This window comes from Lepidochelys kempii, chromosome 5, assembly GCF_965140285.1.
Source record: "Lepidochelys kempii isolate rLepKem1 chromosome 5, rLepKem1.hap1, whole genome shotgun sequence".
In the NCBI taxonomy this organism is placed as follows: Eukaryota; Metazoa; Chordata; order Testudines; family Cheloniidae; genus Lepidochelys; species Lepidochelys kempii.
The window spans coordinates 130,451,224-130,477,189 of NC_136384.1; the positions used below are offsets into that span (position 1 = coordinate 130,451,224).

The window sequence follows — 25,966 nt, forward strand, 5'->3', positions numbered from 1 at the left end:
GTGGAGATTTTAAGCACTATAATTTCTGTCCATTAATTTTCTCTTATTTTCCTCAAATAATTTCCTTTCAGGTCGGTGCAGAAAAAGCTGATCGAATATATGAGGATCTGACTGATACGGAGAAGATTATATCAGTTTTACAAGACTATCTGGATGACTACAATATAACAAACTCTAAGGACACAAAGCTGGTGTTCTTCCAGGATGCCATTGAGCATGTTTCAAGGTACAGGACTGTTTAGTTAATACCTAGGCAGTATCATTGTTTTAAGGTAAAAATCAGATTGGTGTAAACAAGTGAATTTAAGTCATTTTGAGAAGAATTTAAATTGTGTGACTAATCACAGGTTTACACAGTGAAAGGATGCATTAAAATACATAGAGAATTAACCATGGAGTCCCTAATAAGCAAACATATTAAATTCATCTTGCCTTCAAATGCAAACTGATGGTCAACCTGAGATGGAAGGAGGTAATTGTCAATCCATGAAAATGGTATAATCCCATGCTGAACCCTGAATCAAGAGTGTGCCCAGCTGCATGAGCTGAGTGAACAAACATCTGCCATAGCCCTCTGATCATCATGATACCCATGAAATCCTATGCTGCTTCAGAAGACCTGCCATCAACATAGACATTGAAATCACTGGGCACTGTCAGCCTCTGCAACGCCATTGGCACTTAGATTTTTACATACAGATTTAGGAGTCTAATTTAAGGCACCCAGATACAGAAGTTTTGGTCTTAGTGAATAGAGAACCAAATATTCAAAACATGGTCTCCATTTGTGTGTATGAACTTGGCAGATGCAATCTGCAGCTAGACAGATACTACACTGATATGTGTTTCTGGAACAAATCTGTATACTTGTCACTTGTGCACACAAAATATAGAATTTACAGAAACCACTTAGAATCATAGAATATCAAGGTTGGAAGGGACCTCAGGAGGTCATCTAGTCCAACCCCCTGCTCAAAGCAGGACCAATCCCTAACTAAATCATCCCAGCCAGGGCTTTGTCAAGCCTGACCTTAAAAACTTCTAAGGAAGGAGATTCCACCACCTCCCTAGGTAACGCATTCCAGTGCTTCACCACCCTCCTAGTGAAAAAGTTTTTCCTAATATCCAACCTAAACCTCCCCCACTACAACTTGAAACCATTACTCCTCATTCTGTCATCTGCTACCACTGAGAACAGTCTAGATCCATCCTCTTTGGAACCCTCTTTCAGGTAGTTGAAAGCAGCTATCAAATCCCTGCTCATTCTTCTCTTCCTCAGACTAAACAATCTCAGTTCCCACAGCCTCTCCTCATAAGTCATGTGCTCCAGTCCCCTAATCATTTTTATTGCCCTCCGATGGATGCTTTCCAGGTTTTCCACATCCTTCTTGTAGTGTGGGGCCCAAAACTGGAGACAGTACTCCAGATGAGGCCTCACCGATGTCGAATAGAGGGGAACGATCACGTCCCTCGATCTGCTGGCAATGCCCTTACTTATACAGCCCAAAATGCCATTGTCCTTCTTGGCAACAAGGGCACACTGTTGACTCATATCCAGCTTCTCATCCACTGTAACCCCTAGGTCCTTTTCTGCAGAACTGCTGCCTAGCCATTTGGTCCCTAGTCTGTAGCGGTGCATGGGATTCTTCCATCCTAAGTGCAAGACTCTGCACATGTCCTTGTTGAACCTCATCAGATTTCTTTTGGCGCAATACTCTAATTTGTCTAGGGCCCTCTGTATCCTATTCCTACCCTCCAGCGTATCTACCTCTCCTCCCAGTTTAGTGTCATCTGCAAACTTGCTGAGGGTGCAATCCACACCATCCTCCAGATCATTAATGAAGATATTAAATAAAACCAGCCCCAGGACCAACCCTTGGGGCACTCCGCTTGATACCGGCTGCCAATTAGACATGGAGTCATTGATCACTACCTGTTGAGCCCATCAATCTAGCCAGCTTTCTATCCACCTTATAGTCCATTCATCCAGCCCATACTTCTTTAACTTGCTGGCAAGAATGCTGTGGGAGACTATGTCAAAAGCTTTGCTAAAGTCAAGGAATAACACATCCAATGCTTTCCCCTCATCCACAGAGCCAGTTATCTCATCACAGAAGGCAATTAGATTAGTCAGGCATGACTTGCCCTTGGTGAATCTATGCTGACTGTTCCTGATCACTTTCCTCTCCTCTAAGTGCTTCAGAATTGATTCCTTGAGGACCTGCTCCATAATTTTTCCAGGGACTGAGAAGAGGCTGACTGGCCGGTAGTTTCCAAGATTCTCCTTCTTCCCTTTTTTAAAGATGGACACTACATTAACCTTTTTCCAGTCGTCCGGGACCTCCCCCGATCGCCATGAGTTTTCAAAGATAATGGCCATTGGCTCTGCAATCACATCCGCTGACTCCTTTAGCACTCTCGGATGCAGCGCACCCGGCCCCATGGATTTGTGCTTGTCCAGCTTTTCTAAATAGTCCCAAAACACTTCTTTCTCCACAGAGGGCTGGTCACCTCCTCCCCATACTGTGCTGCCCAGTGCAGTAGTCTGGGAGCTGACCTTGTTCGTGAAGACAGAGGCAAAAAAAGCATTGAGTACATTAGCTTTTTCCACATCCTCTGTTACTAGGTTGCCTCCCTCATTCAGTAAGGGGCCCACACTTTCCTTGACTTTCTTCTTGTTGCTAACATACCTGAAGAAACCCTTCTTGTTACTCTTAACATTTCTTGCTAGCTGCAACTCCAGGTGTGATTTGGCCTTCCTGATTTCACTCCTGCATGCCCAAGCAATATTTTTATACTCTTCCCTGGTCATTTGTCCAATCTTCTACTTCTTGTAAGCTTCTTTTTTGTGTTTAAGATCAGCAAGGATTTCACTGTTAAGCCAAGCTGGTCGCCTGCCATATTTACTATTCTTTCTAAACATCGGGATGGTTTGTCCCTGTAACCTCAATAAGGATTCTTTAAAATACAGCCAACTCTCCTGGACTCCTTTCCCTCTCATGTTGTTCTTCCAGGGGATCCTGCCCATCAGTTCCCTGAGGGAGTCAAAGTCTGCTTTTCTGAAGTCCAGGGTCCATATTCTGCTGCTCTCCTTTCTTCCTTGTATCAGGATCCTGAACTCGACCATCTCATGGTCACTGCCTCCCAGGTTCCCATCCACTTTTGCTTCCCCTAATAATTCTTCCCGGTTTGTGGGCAGCAGGTCAAGAAGAGCTCTGCCCCTAGTTGGTTTCTCCAGCATTTGCACCAGGAAATTGTCCCCTACACTTTCCAAAAACTTCCTGGATTGTCTGTGCACCGCTGTATTGCTCTCCCAGCAGATATCAGGGTGATTGAAGTCTCCCATGAGAACCAGGGCCTGCGATTTAGTAACTTCCGTGAGTTGCCGGAAGAAAGCCTCGTCCACCTCATCCCCCTGATCCGGTGGTCTATGGCAGACTCCCACAACAACATTACCCTTGTTGCTCACACTTTTAAATTTAATCCAGAGACTCTTAGGTTTTTCTGCAGTTTTTCATACCAGAGCTCTGAGCAGTCATACTGCTCTCTCACATACAATGCATCTCCCCCACTTTTTCTGCCCTGCCTGTCCTTCCTGAACAGTTTATATGCATCCATGACAGTAATCCAGTCATGTGAGTTATCCCACCAAGTCTCTGTTATTCCAATCACATCATAATTCCTTGACTGTGCCAGGACTTCCCGGTCTCCCTGCTTGTTTCCCAGGCTTCTTGCATTTGTATACAGGCACTTAAGGTAACTCGGTGATCGTCCCTCTTTCTCAGTATGAGGCAGGAGCCCTGCCCTCTCGTACTTTCCTGCTCGTGCTTCCTCCTGGTATCCCACTTACCTCAGGGCTTTGGTCTCTTTCCCCCAGTGAACCTAGTTTAAAGCCCTCCTCACTAGGTTAGCCAGCCTGCTTGCGAAGATGCTCTTCTCTCTCTTCGTTAGGTGGAGCCCATCTCTGCCGAGCACTCCTCCTTCTTCAAACACCATCCCACGGTCAAAGAATCGAAAGCCTTCTCTCCGACACCACCTGCGTAGCCATTCGTTGACTTCCACGATTCGACGGTCTCTACCCAGGCCTTTTCCTTCCACTGGGAGGATGGACGAGAACACCACTTGTGACTCAAACTCCTTTATCCTTCTTCCCAGACACACGTAGTCTGCAGTGATCCGCTCAAGGTCATTCTTGATAATATCATTGATGCCCACGTGGAGAAACAGGAAGGGGTAGCGATCCGAGGGCTTTATGAGTCTCGGCTGTCTCTCCGTCACATCGTGAATCCTAGCTCCTGGCAAGCAGCAGACTTCTCGGTTTCCTGGTTGGGGTAGCAGATAGATGACTCAGCTCCCCTGAGGAGAGAGTCCCAACCATCAGCACCACCCACCTCCTTCTCTTGGGAGTGGTGGTCGTGGAACCCCCATGTCCTAAGGATGCATGCCTTCCTATCGGTGAGGTCTCCTTCTGGTCCCTTCCCTCAGATGTATCATTTAGTCCACTCTCCGCATTAGTAGCTGTGGAGAGAACATGAAACCTTTCTTCTTCTGGAGGTCACATGCTGCCAAATTTCTTCACCGTCCTTCTGTCCCCGCTGCGCAGCCTGCTCTGAATCTTCAGAATGTTGTGTCCATAAAAGCATATCCTGACATCTATCCAGGAAATCTTCAGTTTCTCTTATGCAACGCAGGGTCGATACTTGTTTCTCCAGACCCTGAACCTTCTCTTCCAATATGGAGACCAGCTTATGCAGTCAAACCGAACCAAATTAAGTGCAAATCTTTTGGCATGTATAAATTCTGTCATTTTAAAAGTACTCAAAAATTGTGTGTGCTAATAGTGTGAACATGCACAAATAGAGGCCAGATTGAAGAGCCTTCTTTGAAAATTTGGCCAACAATTAATTTGTAATCATAGAATCATAGAATCATAGAATATCAGGGTTGGAAGGGACCCCAGAAGGTCATCTAGTCCAACCCCCTGCTCAAAGCAGGACCAATTCCCAGTTAAATCATCCCAGCCAGGGCTTTGTCAAGCCTGACCTTAAAAACCTCTAAGGAAGGAGATTCTACCACCTCCCTAGGTAACGCATTCCAGTGTTTCACCACCCTCTTAGTGAAAAAGTTTTTCCTAATATCCAATCTAAACCTCCCCCACTGATGATGTGGCACATCTGGCACATGTGGCCACTGATGATGTGGTAATGATGTGGCACAATTGGTAAAGGATTTAATCTAAAAGGGAGGTTTGATGTTCATGAGAGAAAGCTTCTAGAAAGCTGAAGTCCTTCCAAAATGGAAATCAACGGTGGGGTTCATCAATATGAAACTTGGTTAAGTGGCATGTTCTTAAAGACCACGGAACGTATCTTGAAGTCCCTGTTCAGTCCAAATTCAACCTGTGCTGTTTATTTTCTCTACCCAGGTATACAATTTTATATCTATGTATTATCATAATTCATAAATATTTAATAAATATATGGCACATATTTACACTAAGACTCACACCCTTCTACAGTACAGAGCAACTTGAAGTGAGAGTAAATATAATTTATGCCCACTTTGTGTCCCGTTTATGCTTCCAGAGCAGTGTAAATGAGAATAACACCCTGAATGTGCTTGGTAAAGTAAGCAATTAAAAAGAGAATTTTCCCAGCTGCCTATCCTGTAAGTTCCTCCTGCAAAAAGCCAAACAGGATTCTCCAGAAGTGTTTTCTTGGAAATTATCCATAGTAACCAACTTGTTGAAGTCAGAATATGTCAAAAGCGATTTTGAGTTAAAGATTCCCTCTGTTCGATAGCCCAGCTGAGATGGGGGATCCAGAGTACGCTGGGTGGGTTTTGACTGCAGTGTAGGGATCCCAAAAGGAGACTGAGTTTTGGGTGGGGTGAATTTATCCTGAATTAATGCAGCTAGGTCAGTCTCTGAAATGTCCCTCTGAGCTTGGCTTGTGTGAGTCTGCATGTGTTCCCTGCCTAAGCCTCTGGGCAGAGCAGGGAATGTTCTTTTCCATTGGGACCCTGGCATTGTGCAGGGGAGGCTTCCATTGTTTGGATTGCAGAATTATAGGATTTTCACTATGGTATCATGCCTGGGTGATGCTCCTGTGCCATAATGAGATAATGTGCCATAATGAGACTCCAACAAACAGTTGGAAAATTCTGTCATTTTTACTACACCTCTACCCCAATATAACGCTGTCCTCGGGAGCCAAAAAATCTTACCGCATTGTAGGTGAAACCGCATTATATCGAACTTGCTTTGATCCACCGGAGCACACAGCCCCGCCCCCCCAGAGCACTGCTTTACCACGTTATATCCGAATTCATGTTATATCGGGTCATGTTATATTGGGGTAGAGGTGTACTTTAAATTCTATGCTTGATTTTCCTATAGAATTGCTCGGATGATCCGTCAGGAAAGAGGAAATGCCCTGCTTGTTGGAGTAGGAGGTACTGGCAAACAGTCTCTCACTAGACTTGCCTCTCATATATGTGGATACAAATGCTTTCAGATAGAACTTAGCCGTGGTTATAATTACGACAGTTTTCATGACGATCTGAGGAAGCTGTATAAGATGGCAGGAGTAGAAGACAAAGATATGGTTTTCCTGTTCACAGACACGCAGGTATGTTTGAATGGGTCAACCAGAAAAGCAGTTGACTTTATCATTTAAAATGTTGTGGCACAATAAAAGTTATTTATTTTTATATGGTGTTGTTTATATGGAGTAAGAAAATGCTTTAGAGTGAGGATCATAAGCTTTAAATCAATAAATACAATCTTATAGTAATATATAAAAGGAGGAAGTGACTCAGAGGAAGGAAGAGGAGAGTTCTTGGTAATTGAGGTAGTGTAAATGAAAGAGCTACCTCCAGCTTTAGAGAATTATTGGAAAGGGGCACAGGAAGAAGGAAGAGCAGACTTGAGACTGCAGGTGAATATGGTGTCTGAAAGGAAGAGTGGGCCAAGATCATGAGAGGACCAAGCACAGAGTTCAATCTTGTGCAGTGGAAAGGATGAGCGGAAGGTATAAATCTTCCCCCAGAAGTGAAAAATGAGGTCAGTAGAGCTGTTTTGATTTACATCAGTTGAGGATCTACCCCACTGACTTCTTGTTCAAGGCACTCAAGAAGTATAAAATGATTGATATTAGTGAAAACCAACGATGTGATCAAGTAGGATGAAAAATGACAGGTCATGATCAGAAGCCACAAGTAAATAATTAACTATACAAGGGAAGGTATTCTTAGTACTGAAAAAAGATACATCTTACATACATTATTAATATTGTATCTGTTTACTTACCATAGAAAAGTGTTATACTTTTCATACTGGAAATAGATCAGGGCATCTAAAAAATACATCTGAATCTTATGATTTATTCCCAGAGCTCGGACAATATCATTTCTATGAATAAGCTGTGATCTGGAAGAGCGTGCTAGGTAGTGACTCATAAAATAAACATTGTAAATATCCCTACCTTCACAGTTTCTGTATCCTAGAATGTATCTGATTCCAGGTATCCCTGCTGTGTGTTCATTAACTTCTGAGAATTGAATATGCTTTTCCACATTACAGCTAATTTACAGGCATGCTTTTGTGTGAGCTCTGCTATGAAACAAGCAAAATTGCCTCAAGATTTTATCATTCTTTTGGATACACTAATTTCTTCTGTGTATACTTTCAAAGCCATAATTACAAAAGGCATTTCTCACATTTAGCCTTCAGAAGATTATTTTGCTTGGCTCATGTTTGTTAATAGGAACTGCTTCAACTTTATGCTATAAAGCTTAGAAGTAGCCTCCTCTGAAGTTGTGATCAGTTCAGCTATTGTACAGTAAAGAACTTTTGATCTTTCTTTGGGAGCTGAAGGCCAGATTGTGAACCTTTCACTTCCATTGAGGAGCAGGTAATGATAAGTATTCCCAGTAATGGTAGTGAAACGCCTCGAGTGAGTAACTGCTCACCAATGAGAGTAAGGGGTTCACTATCTGGCCCTGAGAAACTGTTCTTTGATTAGTGCTGTAACAACTACAAATCAATTACTTAGGGCCACGTTGGGGCTAGTCTCTGCAAAAAGGAGAGGGAAGAGTTAAATTTACTGCTGTGCTCTCATTCAGTACCCACAAGGTGGGCTGAGCAGCACGGGCCCTGTTCCTAGCTAGCATCTCCACAAGCTGTTTGAATGAGGTTTGGGAGAGGGCAGGGTTGTACCCAACTCACATCTGCAACCAGTGTTGGCTGTGCATAGCATGGTACGTATATTGTACCCTCTCCAACAGTGGCAGAGCCTACTGCTTTGGCGAGTGATTCCCAGGAACCCCCTGGAGGAATTCTGGCTAACAGGGACACCAGCTGCAGCAGAGCTCGCTGCACACGTTCCCATGTGCTTCTGCCCGCTGAAGGCAGAGCCTAGCCCTTATCTGAATGAATAATTCCCTGAACTACATCAGGGAGTTTCTTGAGCAAATGCTGTAGTTTCTTTTGGTAACTCTCAGTGGGATCAGAGGGTAATGGCTTGTAGAAAGTGGTGTTGGAGAGCTGCCAAGCAGCCTCTTGTTCATATTCCGGCCTATTCATGATGACAGCAGCACCTCCTTTGTCAGCCTTTTTGATTATGATGTCAGAGTTGTTTCTGAGGCTGTGGATGGACAGCATTTGCTCAAAAAACTCCCTGAAAAAGCACAAGATCAAATCCGCACAGACACACCCCTGGAACCCCAACCTGGGATATTCTATCTACTACCCAAGATCCATAAACCTGGAAATCCTGGTCTCCCCATCATCTCAGGCATTGGCACCCTGACAGCAGGATTGTCTGGCGAAGTAGACTCCCTCCTCTGGCCCTACGCTACCAGCACTCCCAGCTACCTTCGAGACACCACTGACTTCCTGAGGAAACTACAGTCCATCAGTGATCTTCCTGATAACACCATCCTGGCCACTCTAGATATAGAAGCCCTCTACACCAATATTCCACACAAACATGGACTACAAGCCGTCAAGAACACTATCCCCGATAATGTCACGGCTAACCTGGTGGCTGAACTTTGTGACTTTGTCCTTACCCATAACTATTTTACATTTGTATACCTTCAAATCAGCGGCACTGCTATGGGTACCCGCATGGCCCCAAGTATGCCAACATTTTTATGGCTGTCTTAGAACAACGCTTCCTCAGCTCTCGACCCCTAACGCCCCTACTCAACTTGCGCTATATTGATGACATCTTCATCATCTGGACCCATGGAAAAGAAGCCCTTGAGGAATTCCACCATGATTTCAACAATTTCCATCCCACCATCAACCTCAGCCTAGTCCAGTCCACACAAGAGATCCACTTCCTGGACACTACAGTGCTAATAAGCGATGGTCACATAAACACCACCCTATACCGGAAACCTACTGACCACTATTCCTACCTACATGCCTCCAGCTTTCACCCTGACCACACCACACGGTCCATTGTCTACAGCCAAGCTCTGCGATACAACCGCATTTGCTCCAACCCCTCAGACAGAGACAAACACCTACAAGATCTCTATCAAGCATTCTTACAACTACAATACTCACCTGCGGAAGCGAAGAAACAGATTGATAGAGCCAGAAGAGTTCCCAGAAGTCACCTACTACAGGACAGGCCTAACAAAGAAAATAACAGAACGCCACTAGCCGTCACCTTCAGCCCCCAACTAAAACCCCTCCGACGCATTATCAAGGATCTACTATATATCCTGAAGGATGACCCAACACTCTCAGAAATCTTGGGAGACAGGCCAGTCCTTGCCTGCAGACAGCCCCCCAACCTGAAGCAAATACTCACCAGCAACCACATACCACACAACAGAACCACTAACCCAGGAACCTATCCTTGCAACAAAGCCCGTTGCCAACTGTGCCCACATATCTATTCAGGGGACACCATCACAGGGCCTAATCACATCAGCCACACTATCAGAGGCTCGTTCACCTGCACATCTACCAATGTGATATATGCCATCATGTGCCAGCAATGCCTCTCTGCCATGTACATTGGTCAAACTGGACAGTCTCTACGTAAAAGAATAAATGCTCACAAATCAGATGTCAAGAATTATAACATTCATAAACCAGTCGAAGAACACTTCAATCTCTCTGGTCACGCGATTACAGACATGAAAGTTGCGATATTACAACAAAAAAACTTCAAATCCAGACTCCAGCGAGAGACTGTTGAATTGGAATTCTTTTGCAAATTGGATACAATTAACTTAGGCTTGAATAGAGACTGAGAGTGGCTAAGTCATTATGCAAGGTAACCTCTTTCCCCTTGTTTTTTCCTACCCCCCCCCCCCCAGACGTTCTTGTTAAACCCTGTATTTGTGCTGGAAATGGCCCACGTTAATTATCATACACATTGTAAGGAGAGTGATCAGTTTAGATAAGCTATTACCAGCAGGAGAGTGGGGTGGGGGGAGGTATTTTTTCATGCTTTGTGTGTATAAAAAGATCTTCTACACTTTCCACAGTATGCATCCGATGAAGTGAGCTGTAGCTCACAAAAGCTTATGCGCAAATAAATTGGTTAGTCTCTAAGGTGCCACAAGTACTCCTTTTCTTTTTAGAAAAATGACAGAAAATTTTAGGGATATGTTGCAAACTGACTCATTCCACACGCTGCAGAGATATGAAATTTCATCTACCTGCTATTATGCTGTCTGCATGAGAGATCAGAGTATACACAAAACCAGCAATAGTAGCAATCAGAGAGACCTGAACATGTTAGGATCCTGATATGTGCACCATATAAAAACTAGAAACCTGATTAAGAAGTAGAGTTTGCACAGGGTTTCTGGTAATTACCTGAATATTTCCAATAATTATTAAAAATCTCTTTTAGTTAATCTGAAAAGTGGCAGTTTAACAACCTCCCATTGTCATAACATGATACACAGACACAGCAAGGTTCAGCCTTTGTGCGGTTACTCCAGTGTTTAATTACGCTCAGTGTTAAAAATTTGTACCTTATTTCTAATTTGAACTCTGCTAGCTTCATCTTCTAGACTTTGAAAGTTATTATGTCATTGTCTGCTAGATTATAGAGCTCTGAACCATCAACAGCAGCTGGAAGCACCAGTAATGCCTGGCTGAGCATGCTCTGCTCCAGCTCCAGCTCCTCCTCCTCAGTGCTGTGTGGAGCTTGCCCAGAGCAGGGAGTAAATTTGCCAGATGGGAGGTGGCTCTTGGCCACTGGGATGCCAGCGGTCATTCCTCCCCAAGCTGCACTGAGCCGGGAGCCCTGCCATTACTCCTCTCTGCAGGGCAGCTGCTTGTTCTCCACTCTGATCTCTGGCTCTTGCTCCCAGGCCCTATCCGCACCCTCCCAGGGTCTGTGAGTGCAGAAACGCCCAGTCTGCATGTTGTTAATTCAGTTAATTTCTCCTGTGGCAGTAGCTCTGGCTCCAGCTCCTTATTGCAGACACGTCTGGGGACTGACTCGGACTCACTGGCCTCACAGTGCATGGAGCCTGGGTGCTCATGCACATGCAGCCTGAGGGAAGGCAAGGGGGTTCTGGGAACAAGGGACAGAGAACAGAGTGGGGACCAAGCAGCTTCCCCCAGTGTGGGCTGTCCCTTAGGAGGTAGGCCATGTCAGGAGATCAGGCTGCGGGTGAGAAGAACTATGATAGAAGTAGGAGCACTGATTATCTGTAAAACAGGAAGGGCTGTGTTATGAGGTACAGAGGGAGAAAAAGGCTATTTACCTGTTCAGAAGCAGCTACTTCTGGTGGTTGGGTTGGCGGATGAAAGTATTGGCCCTCAGTTTGAAGAGTTAACACAACTGACTAATATCAAAGTAGTAAAGTGACCATGAGCACAATAAACTTGACCAAATGACAAGATCCTACAGATAATATTGGTAACTTCAAAAGACCACCATCAGTGATCACACTGAACAGTGTGTGTGAATCAGATTAGAGGCCACACATTTGTAAAAACTTCTGGACATAGGTGAGAAAACGAATGGGGAAGACCTGTTTTGTTTTCCTAGGTAATATTTTGATGGTATCTGTTTCAAATATTTAAAAGGTAAGGATTTTCAAATACATTTTTCAGTTAAAAACAAAGTTTTTTCTTACAATTTTTATAGCTTATGAATACAGCACTGTTATTTTTATTTTCCTGATTGTTTTCTCCATACTTACAGAGGACACACATTAATTCATTTGACATCTAATATTTATAAAATCTTATCTATAGATTGTTGTAGAGGAGTTCTTGGAAGACATCAACAATATTCTCAATTCTGGGGAAGTACCTAATTTATTTGAAAAAGATGAATTGGAACAGGTTCTGGCACCTACGAGACCCAAAGCTAAAGAGGCAGGAATAGCAGAGGGGAACAGAGATGAGGTAGGAGAAGTATTGCAAATATTAGTTTATTGTATCAGATAACATTGTAAATAGATGTTACTGAAATTCTTATTTTCAAAGAATTAAGTATAGACATTCTAACACATGCCTTTTATCTGTCTCTTATTTATCTAATGTATCTAATGTGAAAAGAGGAGAACATTACATTTTGTTTACACTCAGGAAGATCAATTTCCAGGACTTTTAATAAGTACTTCTGTTCTGTCACGTGTGGACAAAATATTCCTATTCCACCTTTGGAGAGAAGAATTCAGCTGTTCATAGAGAATTTCTGAGACTAGCTATAGAGGTTAGAGATGGAAATGGCCCATTAGATCGTTCAGCGAAAGTAGGGTTGTTCCCTGGAGTACATGATTGTACTAGATTTCCTTTGAGCAAACAACCTCATTGTCATCTCCTTTATTTTTCCTTTATGCTGTGTTCTTTTTAAACAGGTATTTCAATACTTCATTAACCGAGTTCGTCAGAAGCTGCATATCGTTCTCTGTATGAGTCCCGTAGGTGAAGCTTTCCGAGCGCGATGTCGGATGTTTCCGTCCCTTGTGAATTGCTGTACTATTGATTGGTTTGTGCAGGTTCGTACTAATTAGATCAACAGAGTAATAACTTTGAGATGTCTCAGTAATAAACACTGCTGTTATATATGCTATGTTATTAAAAATCAAGTAAAAATCTAGCCTCCTGAATGTCATCTGGGATTATGTGGTCTATGTGTTATTTTTCAATGATAGGTAATTCTAAGATTCTCATTAACTAGAATATCTCGAATAACTAATTGTGGTTTCTACTCAGCTGATGATAACATATTGGATCCTGGCCTCTCCTTCAGTCTGAGACATTTGACAAAACCAGAGGCAGCTCAGACTTGTCCACAGGCTCCAAGGATTGACATCCTTTCGTTCGTTGACCAGATTCTCTGCCTCCAGTGATGCGGACAAAGCAGTTCAGCAATCCTGCTTTATCCTTTGCAGTCCTCACTTTAAAAGCTGATATGGGAGCAGAAGCCAACAATCACCCCCCGCCCCCACACACTCTTTACTATCCTTTAGGGGACTCAGATTTCCAGGTCTTGGCTCCCTAAACGAGACAAGATGCTGATGTCGGTTTGGTCCCCTCTCCTCAGTCCTGGTGCAGCAGGCCAAACAGAGAAAGCTGAAGATCATAAAATCATAGAATATCAGGGTTGGAAGGGACCTCAGGAGGTCATCTAGTCCAACCCCCTGCTCAAAAGCAGGACCAATCCCCAGTTAAATCATCCCAGCCAGGGCTTTGTCAAGCCTGACCTTAAAAACTTCTAAGGAAGGAGATTCTACCACCTCCCTAGGTAACGCATTCCAGTGTTTCACCACCCTCCTAGTGAAAAAGTTTTTCCTAATATCCAATCTAAACCTCCCCCACTGCAACTTGAGACCATTACTCCTTGTCCTGTCCTCATCTACCACTGAGAATAGTCTAGAACCATCCTCTCTGGAACCACCTCTCAGGTAGTTGAAAGCAGCTATCAAATCCCCCCTCATTCTTCTCTTCTGCAGACTAAACATTCCCAGTTCCCTCAGCCTCTCCTCATAAGTCATGTGTTCCAGATCTCTAATCATTTTTGTTGCCCTTCCCTGGACTCTTTCCAGTTTATCCACATCCTTCTTGTAGTGTGGGGCCCAAAACTGGACACAGTACTCCAGATGAGGCCTCACCAAGATCTAGGTGACCTTCTGAGGAGACACAAGAGGATCACTGCCATGATTCCTGTCAGCTTGCAGACCTTTGCTTTGTCAAGTGATGGGGTTCAATGTCTACATGACTTGTAGGAACCACTAAATCCACGCTAGCCCACCAAGTCTTATCCACAAACGTCTCATCAAAGGCTGGCCAGTTTCAATAGCAGTGGGCTTGTGGAATTCATAAGGCCATTTGATAAGGTTTTTTAAATATAATGTACTCTTTCTGCAATGGTCGAGAGAAAACATCTAGTTTGTACTGAGAATTTACCATATTTCACCACAAATGTTGGCTTTGACCATGATGAAGTGAATGACTGTTGTTCAGATAATCTTTTTCCCTTTTGCAGTGGCCCAGAGAAGCACTTCTTTCTGTATCAAGGACATTTTTCCTGAATGTTGATCTTGGAAGTGACGAGTTGAAAGAGAAAGTTTCAGTAATGTGTGTAGATATCCATATGAGTGTGACTGAAATGGCAGATCGATATTATGCTGAGCTGCGGCGACGATATTACACAACACCCACTTCGTATTTAGAATTAATCAATCTCTACTTGTCCATGCTGGGGGAAAAAAGGAAGCAGTTGGTTTCAGTAGGTTTAATTTTATTAAACAAAAATCTCTGCTTATTGTGTCTGAGAAATGTCTTCCTTCCCTTCAGATTTTTGTATTACTTTTCCTTCATAGTGCAGCAGCTTCAGGGTTTACCATACATAAAATGGCTTGTAATTCTTTTGTGGTAAACCAGCCCAATTTTCCTTTTCCAAGTACTGAATATTAAACCAAGGAATTTTTAAAGTCTAATTTACTTTGTACTGTTGGTGCTTTTTGTTACCATTTTGCTCTTCATTCGCATGGAAAATGAAAAAATATGAGTCATTTCACTTCCCCCATCTCTTGTCCTAGGACAAGACACTTGGGATACAAACATTGCAGCACAATGATTAAAGCAAAATCAAAGAAAAACAAACATTGCATCAAAAGATTGCAATAATATTCAGGTTTTTAAAATGTTTTATTTAACAAAAATCAATGTTGAGCCTAAACATCTGGCAGCTTCTGTTTGATAAGCCTGATCATGTATGCCAATTTAGATGTTTTTTCTTTTATATCTGAATAAATATTATTACATCCATAATAACATAAAATTTTTATTACAGCCACCCTTAAAATAAATGTATTATACAAATTATTTATAACATAATTTACAACTGATATAAAACTTACATTACAGGGTATTAAAATATATTTGTACATAAGTTTATATTTTTATCATGTTAGAACTTTTTGGAAGTACAGTGTTTGGAAAAAGTACAGTTGTACTTTTTGGAGTCAGTGTTTGGGGAAAAAGTAATTAGATGTGTGAAATGTTTTTTTTTGTGCTTCAGGCTCGGGATCGCGTGAAGAATGGCTTATCCAAACTATTAGAGACGAACGTGCTTGTAGATAAAATGAAATTAGATCTCTCTGCTTTAGAGCCAGTCCTTGTAGAGAAATCTGTGGATGTTGAGGCTTTGATGGAAAAATTAGCAGTGGATCAAGAAAATGCTGATCAGGTACAAAGAATTATCTTGTAATATTTATGAGATAACATGTGTTACTGCTCAATAATTCATAGATGAAGTAATGGGCTCTATGCTCTCCTCCTTTATGTGACACACTGGGGAGCACAAGGGCCTAAAAGCGCAGAACTGAGCCTTGACAGGGATTGCCGGAAGGGAAAGGCAGTTAGCCTGTGTCCTGCTTTTCTATAGTGTAGCTTCTACCAGTACAAACGTTTCCTCTGTGGACGCAGCAGAGTTTATGCGGACATTTTCCATGTTAGTTAATGCCGCTCCAAGAAGCGTTAACATCGCTTGTGCACTCTGTGACACGCATTTTAGGGGTTACAGCTGCTGAGGTGAGGCCAATAGCAGTGTAGCCAGCTATGCTGCCAGTGGTAGGCCAGAGCCTGAGGCCTACAGGATTGGTCTGTCCTTGCAGTTCCTTGGCCATTGCTCCTCAAAAGTAAAGGGATTTTAGTATCTTTCACCAATTAATAACTTTCTGTGTGTGTCAGGACTGGTGAAGCTCCTCTATAATTCTATTTTGCATACTTTATGCATAAAACCAAAAATGCAGACCTGAGTGTTAAGCAAACCCTTAAAGAAATAAGACAGAACAAGTTAACCCATTTAAATCTCTGTTTTGTTTTGAAAATATTTCACTGCACATTTAATTTTGAGGTTCGCCGTGTTGTTCAAGAAGATGAAGCTATTGCAAAAGTGAAAGCGGAAGAGACTCAGGCAATTGCTGATGATGCTCAACGGGATCTGGATGAAGCTCTCCCAGCTTTAGAGGCTGCAAACAAAGCTCTTGACTCTTTGGATAAAGCAGATATATCTGAAATTAGAGTTTTTACCAAGCCTCCGGATCTTGTCATGACTGTAATGGAAGCTATCTCCATTCTTTTAAATGCAAAGTAAGCCATTCAGAGCTATATAGTATTTTGTTTTAATTTATTTTAATCCATTATTTGTTCATCTTTTCCTTTGTTTTTTCTTTGATTCTTCCCCACTCCCCCCAGCTCTTCATTAGTGAAATGTTTTGTATAACGGTACCTACTTCTACAGTAAATTCACATTTTAATAGGAAGAGTACACTAATGTGGAGAATATCTTTGGTTGAATCAAAGCATTGTCTCTTTGACAGGTGTAGTCACAACTGCTTAGCTTTGCTTTGTGGGTCTCTCACACAAAACACCTTCTACACTTTTCTCAGAAAAATGGTATCATCGTCCACCATGCTGTGGTGATAATATAATAAAAACTCCCCTGAACTTTGGGGAAGTTCACATCTACATTGGCATCTGTAGTTCATAACTGGTCTCATTCTCTATAGTGGGCTGGACTAAAACCGCATGTCAAACTTCCTGAACTTTTTCCAAGTTTCAGAAGCCGTTCCAAATGTTGTGTCTTGGGTCCATCGCTAATTTATAGTAACAGACCACATATATTCTCTGAAACCAGTTCTTAATGAGGGGAAGAAAGGAAGACTAAATTATAGGGTTACATTTAATTTTGCATGACATACTTTGTGTCTTTGATAAAAGCAATTATTTTATGAGTTTCCAAAATCCCTATTGATAAAACTTGTCAGCTTTGATGTGCTTGGGTCAAATTCTATTTTCTTGAAGCATAAAGTTGTGGTATGCTTCAAGCAATGGAGCAATTAACATCCAAAGAGGATGTAGAGATTTATTACATCAATAAGATATCATAACAAAACAAAACAATGAAAAGCCATATTTTAGATAATGATGCTAAAATATCTGTTATGGTAAACAAGCCACATTTCAAGAACTGAACATTCCACAGGTCAAATTCTCCCTTTTTACAGAATATTAAAGTATTTTTTACTTAAAGCGTAAGTACCATTGAGTTTTTTACTCTCAACTATATGGATTTTTAAATCTTGACTATAAATGAAGTAGTTTTTCTTTAAATAAACCAAATGTATTATTTAATTTGAGATTGAGTTACTTTTTACTAAGCCTCCTCTCACTTCTACTTTGAGAATTTCTCACTGAGCTCTTGGAGGCTGCTTTTTTTAACTATTAAGAGACTGGTCTTCTTATCATCTTTTGCTGATGAGTGTTTCCTAACAGGTATCATATCAGTACAAAAGTCTCTTGGCCAGATCTTCAGTTGGTGTAAATTGGCATAGGTCCAGTGACCTCAAAGAAGCTACATTGATTCTCAGCAGCTGAGGATCTGGTTCTCTGAACTCCAAGTTGGTGGTGGATTCTCCATAAGGACCACATCCAAAATTTTTGACTAAGATAGCTTTGGATTTTCATGTGAGCCAATCCAGTTTTTTACAAGTTTTTGTACCAGAGAAGACTAGATTCCATGGTTTCAATGTGAAAACAGTTTATTACTTTGACAGGATTAAACCATATAGGAATTTCACATAGTTGTTGGAGAGAGAAACAAAGGCCCAACTCTTTGGTTAAAAGATTGTCTCAGGAGATTAAAGTACAGATTCATACCTATTGTGACTTGGAGGGAATTTCAGAGTCAGAAAGCCCATAGGGCCCATTCTACTAGAAAAGTAGCAGGTTTGGCAGCCTGCCTTTGTCTCTAGATTATTTGAAATCCACAGAGGTGCTACCTGTGGTTCAATTCACATTTTCACAAAGCATTAGACTCTCTAGTCTAAGTGCCAATTTGGAGGAGAGAGCTATAGTCTACTTGTAATAGCACTTCTTAGCCTTCATTCAGAGGCCTAGCCCTTTGCTTAGATGTGTCCTACAGAGGAGATCTAGTCTACAGCACTTTTATGTTAATTACATATGATATAGAAATGTAAATCCTGTTGCTATGTTTTTATTAAGCACTGATTGTGGTCAAGCTCTTCAAAACACTGTATAAAGCAAGAGGAAGTGGACTGAAAAGTGCAAATTTGTTATTTAAGATCATGTTCTCAGGGTGTGTCTGTCTCAAATTCTGTTACTGTTATTTTCTTTCAGGCCTGATTGGGCAGCAGCAAAACAGCTCCTTGGAGATTCCAATTTCCTCAAAAAACTTTTAGAATATGATAAAGAAAATATAAAGCCTCAAATATTGTTAAAGCTTCAGAAATATATAAATAACCCAGATTTTGTGCCTGAAAAAGTAGAGAAGGTGTCCAAGGCCTGTAGGTCTATGTGCATGTGGGTTAGAGCCATGGATTTATACTCTAGAGTCGTCAAAGAAGTTGAGCCAAAGAGGCAAAAGTTAAATGCTGCACAGGTGTGTGTTTATGTCTCTAATGTCTTTTATTTGTTAGAATGGTAACTTTGATGATATTATTAATTTTTTTTTACCGCGGTAACACCTAGAAGTCCCAGTCATGGACCAGGACCCACGGTGCTGGGTGTTGTACACAGACGAAAAATCAGTTCCTGCTTCAAGGAGCTTCTGATCTAAGTAATAGAATTTTTTTCATCCAGAACTGTTCTTTTAATTCTTTGGGCCAAATCCAGCAGAAAGTAGCCTCCTGGGCTGCTGTCCTGCCCTGCTAGAGAAGCTACTTCTAGTTCCAAGGATGACGTATTCTCTCCCGAATCATAGAATATCAGGGCTGGAAGGGACTTCAGGAGGTCATCTAGTCCAACCCCCTGCTCAAAGCTGGACCAATCCCCAACTAAATCATCCCAGCCAGGGCTTTGTCAAGCCTGACCTTAAAAACTTCTAAGGAAGGAGATTCCACCACCTCCCTAAGTAACCCATTCCAGTGTTTCACCACCCTCTTAGTGTAAAAGTTTTTCCTAATATCCAACCTAAACCTCCCCTACTGCAACTTGAGACCATTACTCCTTGTTCTGTCATCAGCTACCACTGAGAACAGTCTAGATCCATCCTCTTTGGAACCCCCTTTCAGGTAGTTGAAAGCAGCTATCAAATCCCCCCTCATTCTTCTCTTCTGCAGACTAAACAATCCAAGTTCCCTCAGCCTCTCCTCATAAGTCATGTGTTCCAGTCCTCTAATCATTTTTGTTGCCCTCCACTGGATGTTTTCCAATTTTTCCACATCCTTCTTGTAGTGTGGGGCCCAAAACTGGACACAGTACTCCAGATGAGGCCTCACCAATGTTGAATAGAGGGGAACGATCATGTCCCTCCATCTGCTGGCAGTGCCCCTACTTATACAGCCCAAAATGCCATTGGCCTTTTTGGCAACAAGGGCACACTGTTGACTCATATCCAGCTTCTCGTCCTCTGTAACCCCTAGGTCCTTTTCTGCAGAACTGCTGCCTAGCCATTCGGTCCCTAGTCTGTAGCGGTGCATGGGATTCTTCCGTCCTAAGTGCAGGACTCTGCACTTGTTCTTGTTGAACCTCATCAGATTTCTTTTGGCCCAATCCTCTAATTTGTCTAGGTTCCTCTGTATCCTATCCCTACCATCCAGCGTATCTACGTCTCCTCCCAGTTTAGTGTCATCTGCAAACTTGCTGAGGGTGCAATCCACACCATCCTCCAGATCATTAATGAAGATACTGAACAAAATTGGCCCGAGGACTGACCGTTGGGGCACTCCACTTGATACCGGCTGCCAATGTCTATAAGTGCTGAATTAAGCTTCATATGGGCACTCCATTTGTGGGTAGAATCAGCACATGGGGCGATCAGGTATTGTACATCAGTGGTTCTCAAAGCCGGTCTGCCGCTTGTTCAGGGAAAGACCCTGGCGAGCCAGACAGGTTTGTTTACCTGCCACGTCCACAGGTTCCACCGATCGCGGCTTCCACTGGCCGCGGTTTGCCACTCCAGGCCAATGGGGGCTGCGGGAAGCAGCGCGGTCCAGCGGACATGCTGGCCGCCCTTCCTGCAGCCCCCATTGGCCTGGAGCGGCGAACCGCAGCTAGTGGGAGCCGTGATCGGCCGAACCTGCAGACGCGGCAGGTAAATAAACCGGTCCAGCCCGCCAGGGGCTTTCCCTGAACAAGCATCTGACCAGCTTTGAGAACCACTGTTGTACATGACATTCTTGCCTAGTTCTTCCAAGACTGACTAAACCCAAGTCATCTGGGGATGAATTTTCAAAGAGCTGTGGCCCAAAGGAGACTTTCCCCAGCCATTGGTCCTGTGTCAATGTTCAGCCAAGCTGGTTACAGCAGAGACTAGAGTGTCTGACAGTTTCATACCCTACTCCCTAGAAAAATGGTGGAGGCACTCATTATGAAAATGCCATTTTATTAATAGGACAAAAATGTTCTGGTTTAAAGCTACTTTTTCAAAAAGACTCCTTATTCATATGTAGGCACCTGAATAAGTGACCTGATTTTCTCAAGTCCCCTGTACCTGCCACTTCCATTGGCTTCAGCTCTTCTAAAAATCAGGCCACCAGGTTTGAAAGCCGTGGCCTAAATGTTTCCTCACATTCTTAGGCTGAACTTGATGCTACTATGGCTACCCTACGCGACAAGCAAAGGAAATTAAAACAGGTGGAGGATCAGATACAGGCATTACAAGACCAGTATGAAAGAAGCCTTGAAGAAAAAGAGAGCCTTGGTAAGTGATTTCTCTTGAAGTCGTTAAACAATTAAATTAGTCTTTCACTTTCATGCCTCCACAATACAGCTAGCTGGACCAGGGGAAACTAGCTAGCCCTGACCCAGTCAGTCTCATACTATACACAATATAAACATAGTGGTATGCAAATTAATATGCACATTGGTAGGACTCCATTGAAGGGGTTAAACACGTGATTTAGTAGCACTCTGTCTCCCCAGTGCTTCTCTGGTCACACAGTACCGCGGTAAGGAGATGCTACATCTGCTGACAACAGTTAGGCTTGTGACTATTCTTTCAGGCAGCTTCAAGTGGAGCAACCGGATTCCAGTAGTAGGTGATGATAATATCACAGCAGGATGATTTGAAGAGGGTGTGCTGAGAGTTTAGCGAGGTCAGGACATGTTTTTCATGGTCCATAGTCTGTCCTGAAGTACCCAATCAATAGGCCAAAAAGAAGTTTGCTCAGAAGCCACTGGAAGTTAAGGCTAGAAGAAAGGGTAGGGGCAGAGGGAGGCTAAAATAGAAAGTAAGGGAAAAGATTATTAGGAAAAATTGACTTTTTAATACTAATCACAGTCCAATAATTTTATAACTGTTTAGCAAGGACCATGGCACTTACCCAAGCTCGCCTCACTAGAGCTGGAAAGCTGACAGCTGCATTAGGAGATGAACAAGTTCGGTGGGAAGAGAGCATCAGGAATTTTGAAGATGAGATTTCAAACATCATAGGAAATGTGTTCATAGCAGCTGCTTGTGTTGCCTATTATGGGGCTTTTACAGCACTTTATAGGCAACTGGTGAGTAAAAATAATTTCCCTTTTCTTTTTTTCCTCCATAATGTGGTGCTTGTGAAAGGTACCAAACTGGCATTACTGTAGAATTGCTTTAGCCTCTGAACAGGTACAATATGGACAGTGTCAGTCTAAGCATTCCCCCACAACCTCATTAATGATCCTCAGGCTTGCTGTCCAGAGTTCAGTTTTAATACATATTCAGCCATTAGTGACAATTGTGAAGGGTGTAGGATTATTATTAGTACAAGACTAGGACCCCTGTCTATTCGAAATTAACTAAAGACACTCACTTGTTGCCTCCTAAGCAATCAAGCAGCCATCCAATGATGATAACTTTTAATTACTACCAACTAGCGTCCAACAGGTTGTTACAATTCCCATTAAGTAATATAATCTCCTATGAATCTCTTTTTACAATTAATCTCTCTCTATCCCAGCTGATAGATTGCTGGATCAAGAAATGTCAGAATCTAGAGATTCCTATCAATCCAGACTTCAGTCTTATAAACATTTTGGGAGATCCCTATGAAATTCGCCAGTGGAACACGGATGGGTTACCACGTGACTATGTGTCTACTGAGAATGGGATTCTTGTGACTCGAGGGCGACGCTGGCCACTGATGATTGACCCCCAGGATCAGGTGAGCACTGATTGTAAACTGTACTGATGCAGCTCCCTTTCCAAAAATGCAACTACTCCGTAAGTTTTTGTACCAGACATTTCTCACACTGACACCTTTTTCTTTGTTGGCTTGGGGCCAGATCCTTATATCGTGCAAATCAACATACTTCAGTAGCGGTATGGTGACTAATGCCAGCTGAGGATCTGGCCCATACATTTTCATTATGAGACCTGTGATTAAAAATAAAAAACACAACAGTGTTTCAAGTGTTGCATGGACTCTAATTTAACATTCTCATTCCAATCAAAATTGGAATAGGTTTAAAATAATGAATAGAGGTTTCTAACGATAAAAAACGTGGAAATGATTGTGCAAAATGTGTGATATAAAAACCCTCCACAATACGAAAACTATAAACTGTATTGATAACAGAGGAAAAGCAGGATTGTGTCCAGTTTTCCTTAAAGCCCAGGGATGAGTCTCAAAGATGGTTGAAGCTATGAAAGGAGTTTCGTACAATGAAAGACTGTGAAGACTATTATGATTATTTAACCTAGAAAAGAGAAAAGAAAAACTGCATATATCTGCCTCACAACTGGTGTTTATTTTGTGCTATAACTTTCACCACACATTTTTGTGGTTTTCTGAATCCCCTTAATTGACCTAGTGCTAAATGACTATTGAACAACAGCCAATTCTGTTAGGACAATTCCCTGCATTGTTCACTCCTTTTCCCTAAAGTGTGATTATTGGAAGAGGTAGGTGAACACAATGAAAGAATTTAGAATGAAAAAACTTTTTCAGTTTAATTTTTACATTTAAAACATTACAAGTATAAATCTACTATTAATTATTTTAGGGTCCAATTGTGTCTGTGTGGGTATTCCTTCCTTCTTCACTCAACCCTGCAGCACCATCCTTTCCTCTTCCCTAGACATCATACAGGTCTCTCTCCATGGTCTGGTGTCCTTGTTGGAGGAGAGGGGCTGCTGACTGAATGGGCCAGGAGAAGTATGGGTGGGTCAGATGAGCACAAGGATTTCTCCTTCCTAGTGCACAACTCATCCTAAAGGGGATGAATGGGAGGCCAAACCCCCTCTCCACACCAGCCTTGGGTGCACCACACAGTGTGTATAATCCCCCGGGAAGCTGGCCCTCTGATATACAGTCCCTCTTAAAGTTTCTCTTGGTGTGGTGCTGCCTCACACTACTCCCCAAAATGATTCCATGCTTGAATGGCACAATCCGGACCTATAAAGGCTAATAAAATACTAGCAGTCCTAGCACAGTTGAATATCATCACACTGTGCAGTGTAAAAGCCACCGATATTACAGAGACCAGCAAAAACCTTTTTTTCTGGTGATGCTTCTCCGGAGTAAAGAGTTAGTACAATTAATTTACTTTTCCTGATCAAAGCAGTGGTCTTAAGAATTGCACTTCTGAATATTGAGGCAAACATGCTAATTAACCTTTTGGTCAAATATGAAACTTAGCCAACCTTAGTGATTACTCTCGTTTCCTACATAGGCAAATCGGTGGATAAGAAACAAAGAAACAAAATCTGGTTTGAAGATAATTAAGCTTACAGACTCTGGTTTCCTGCGTACTCTTGAGAATGCTATTAGATTGGGTTTACCTGTTCTTCTAGAAGAGGTATGTATCTTTTATCAATAAACTTAAATTACTAACATTGTATTTCTATCTCTTTACATATGTTGGAATTAGTAGGAACATCGTAATCAAAATTTTTGTCTACGAACTTCAGTTTTTTCTGGCCACAAAATCCCAGAACATTTCCTACATTTTAGGTATATTATTTTTTCCAGAGAAATGTTAGCTAAAATAAAGATATAAAGGCCTGTTCAGTAAATATGGCTATTCAAAAAGCAAAACAAAAGCTCTCTCTAATTAACAAAAAAACTCCAGGAGAAATTCATTCTATAAGATGATAATCTAAAATGTGCATTATAGAGTCACAGGTTTTCGCTTTGTTTTTTTTCTTGAGAAACCTGCCTCCCATTTGAATTTTCATGTGGGTGGCGTGTTGACAGAGGAGACTTTTTAATCAGACAATATGTTTTTTGAAACATTTTTGAAATCTACTAACACTTTTTGTAATTTCGTATTTCTAAATGGTTTGATGTACAAACATCACATCAATGAAACAGACCAACGGCATTTTGGGCTGTATAAGTAGGGGCATTGCCAGTAGATCGAGGGACGTGATCGTTCCCCTCTATTCAACATTGGTGAGGCCTCATCTGGAGTACTGTGTCCAGTTTTGGGCCCCACACTACAAGAAGGATGTGGAAAAATTGGAAAGAGTCCAGCGGAGGGCAACAAAAATGATTAGGGGACTGGAACACATGACTTATGGGGAGAGACTGAGGGAACTGGGATTGTTTAGTCTGCAGAAGAGAAGAATGAAGGGGGATTCGATAGCTGTTTTCAACTACCTGAAAGGGGGTTCCAAAGAGGATGGCTCTAGACTGTTCTCAATGGTAGCAGATGACAGAACGAGGAGTAATGGTCTCAAGTTGCAGTGTGGGAGGTTTAAGTTGGATATTAGGAAAACCTTTTTCACTAGGAGGGTGGTGAAGTACTGGAATGCATTACCTAGGGAGGTGGTGGAATCTCCTTCCTTAGAAGTTTTTAAGGCCAAGCTTCACAAAGCTCTGGCTGGGATGATTTAGTTGGGGATTGATCCTGCTTTGAGCAGAGGGTTGGACTAGATGACTTCCTGAAGTCCCTTCCAACCCTGATATTCTATGATTCTATGTTATTTGTTAGCCCTGGAAGACAGAGAGGGCGAGATTCTCCATCCTATTGTGCTCTTGCAATGCAAAGCAGTCTTAAATTTGGCCTAAGAGAAATGGTCTGAAGTAAATAGGATAAAATTCAATGAGGACAAATGCAAAGTACTCCACTTAGGCAGGAACAATCAGTTGCACACATACAAAATGGGAAATGTCTGCCTAGGAAGGAGTACTGCAGAAAGGGATCTGGGGTCATAGTGGACCACAAGCTAAATATGAGTCAACACTGTAACACAGTTGCAAAAAAAGCAAACATCCTTCTGGGATGTATTAGCAGGAGTGTTGTAAGCAAGAAGTAATTCTTCCACTCTACTTCATGCTAATTAGGCCTCAACTGGAGTATTGTGACCAGTTCTGGGTGCCACACTTCAAGAAGGATGTGGAGAAATTGGAGAAAGTCCAGAGAAGAGCGACAAAAATGATTAAAGGTCTAGAAAACATGACCTATGAGGGAAGATTGAAAAAATTTTGTTTGTTTAGTCTAGAAAAGAGAAGACTGAGAGGGGACATAACAGTTTTCAAGTACATAAAAGGTTGTTACAAGGAGGAGGGAGAAAAAAAT

The 25,966-nt window shown here is 42.1% G+C and overlaps 1 protein-coding gene across 8 annotated transcripts in view; it reads left to right on the forward strand.

Moving 5' to 3' along the window:
- Positions 1-25,966, forward strand: part of DNAH6 (dynein axonemal heavy chain 6) — a 192,300-nt gene that overhangs the window by 87,512 nt on the left and 78,822 nt on the right. For 7 of the 8 annotated variants that reach the window (XM_073345870.2, XM_073345871.2, XM_073345875.2 and 4 more), the window contains 12 exons: positions 72-226; positions 6,398-6,629; positions 12,245-12,397; positions 12,853-12,993; positions 14,484-14,726; positions 15,522-15,689; positions 16,359-16,594; positions 18,644-18,905; positions 21,044-21,167; positions 21,771-21,967; positions 22,402-22,605; positions 24,116-24,241. In XM_073345870.2, the coding sequence (XP_073201971.1) occupies positions 72-226; positions 6,398-6,629; positions 12,245-12,397; positions 12,853-12,993; positions 14,484-14,726; positions 15,522-15,689; positions 16,359-16,594; positions 18,644-18,905; positions 21,044-21,167; positions 21,771-21,967; positions 22,402-22,605; positions 24,116-24,241 (2,241 nt within the window). The remainder of the gene's footprint in view (positions 1-71; positions 227-6,397; positions 6,630-12,244; positions 12,398-12,852; positions 12,994-14,483; positions 14,727-15,521; positions 15,690-16,358; positions 16,595-18,643; positions 18,906-21,043; positions 21,168-21,770; positions 21,968-22,401; positions 22,606-24,115; positions 24,242-25,966) is intronic. The other variant, XM_073345872.2, reaches the window with a different exon arrangement.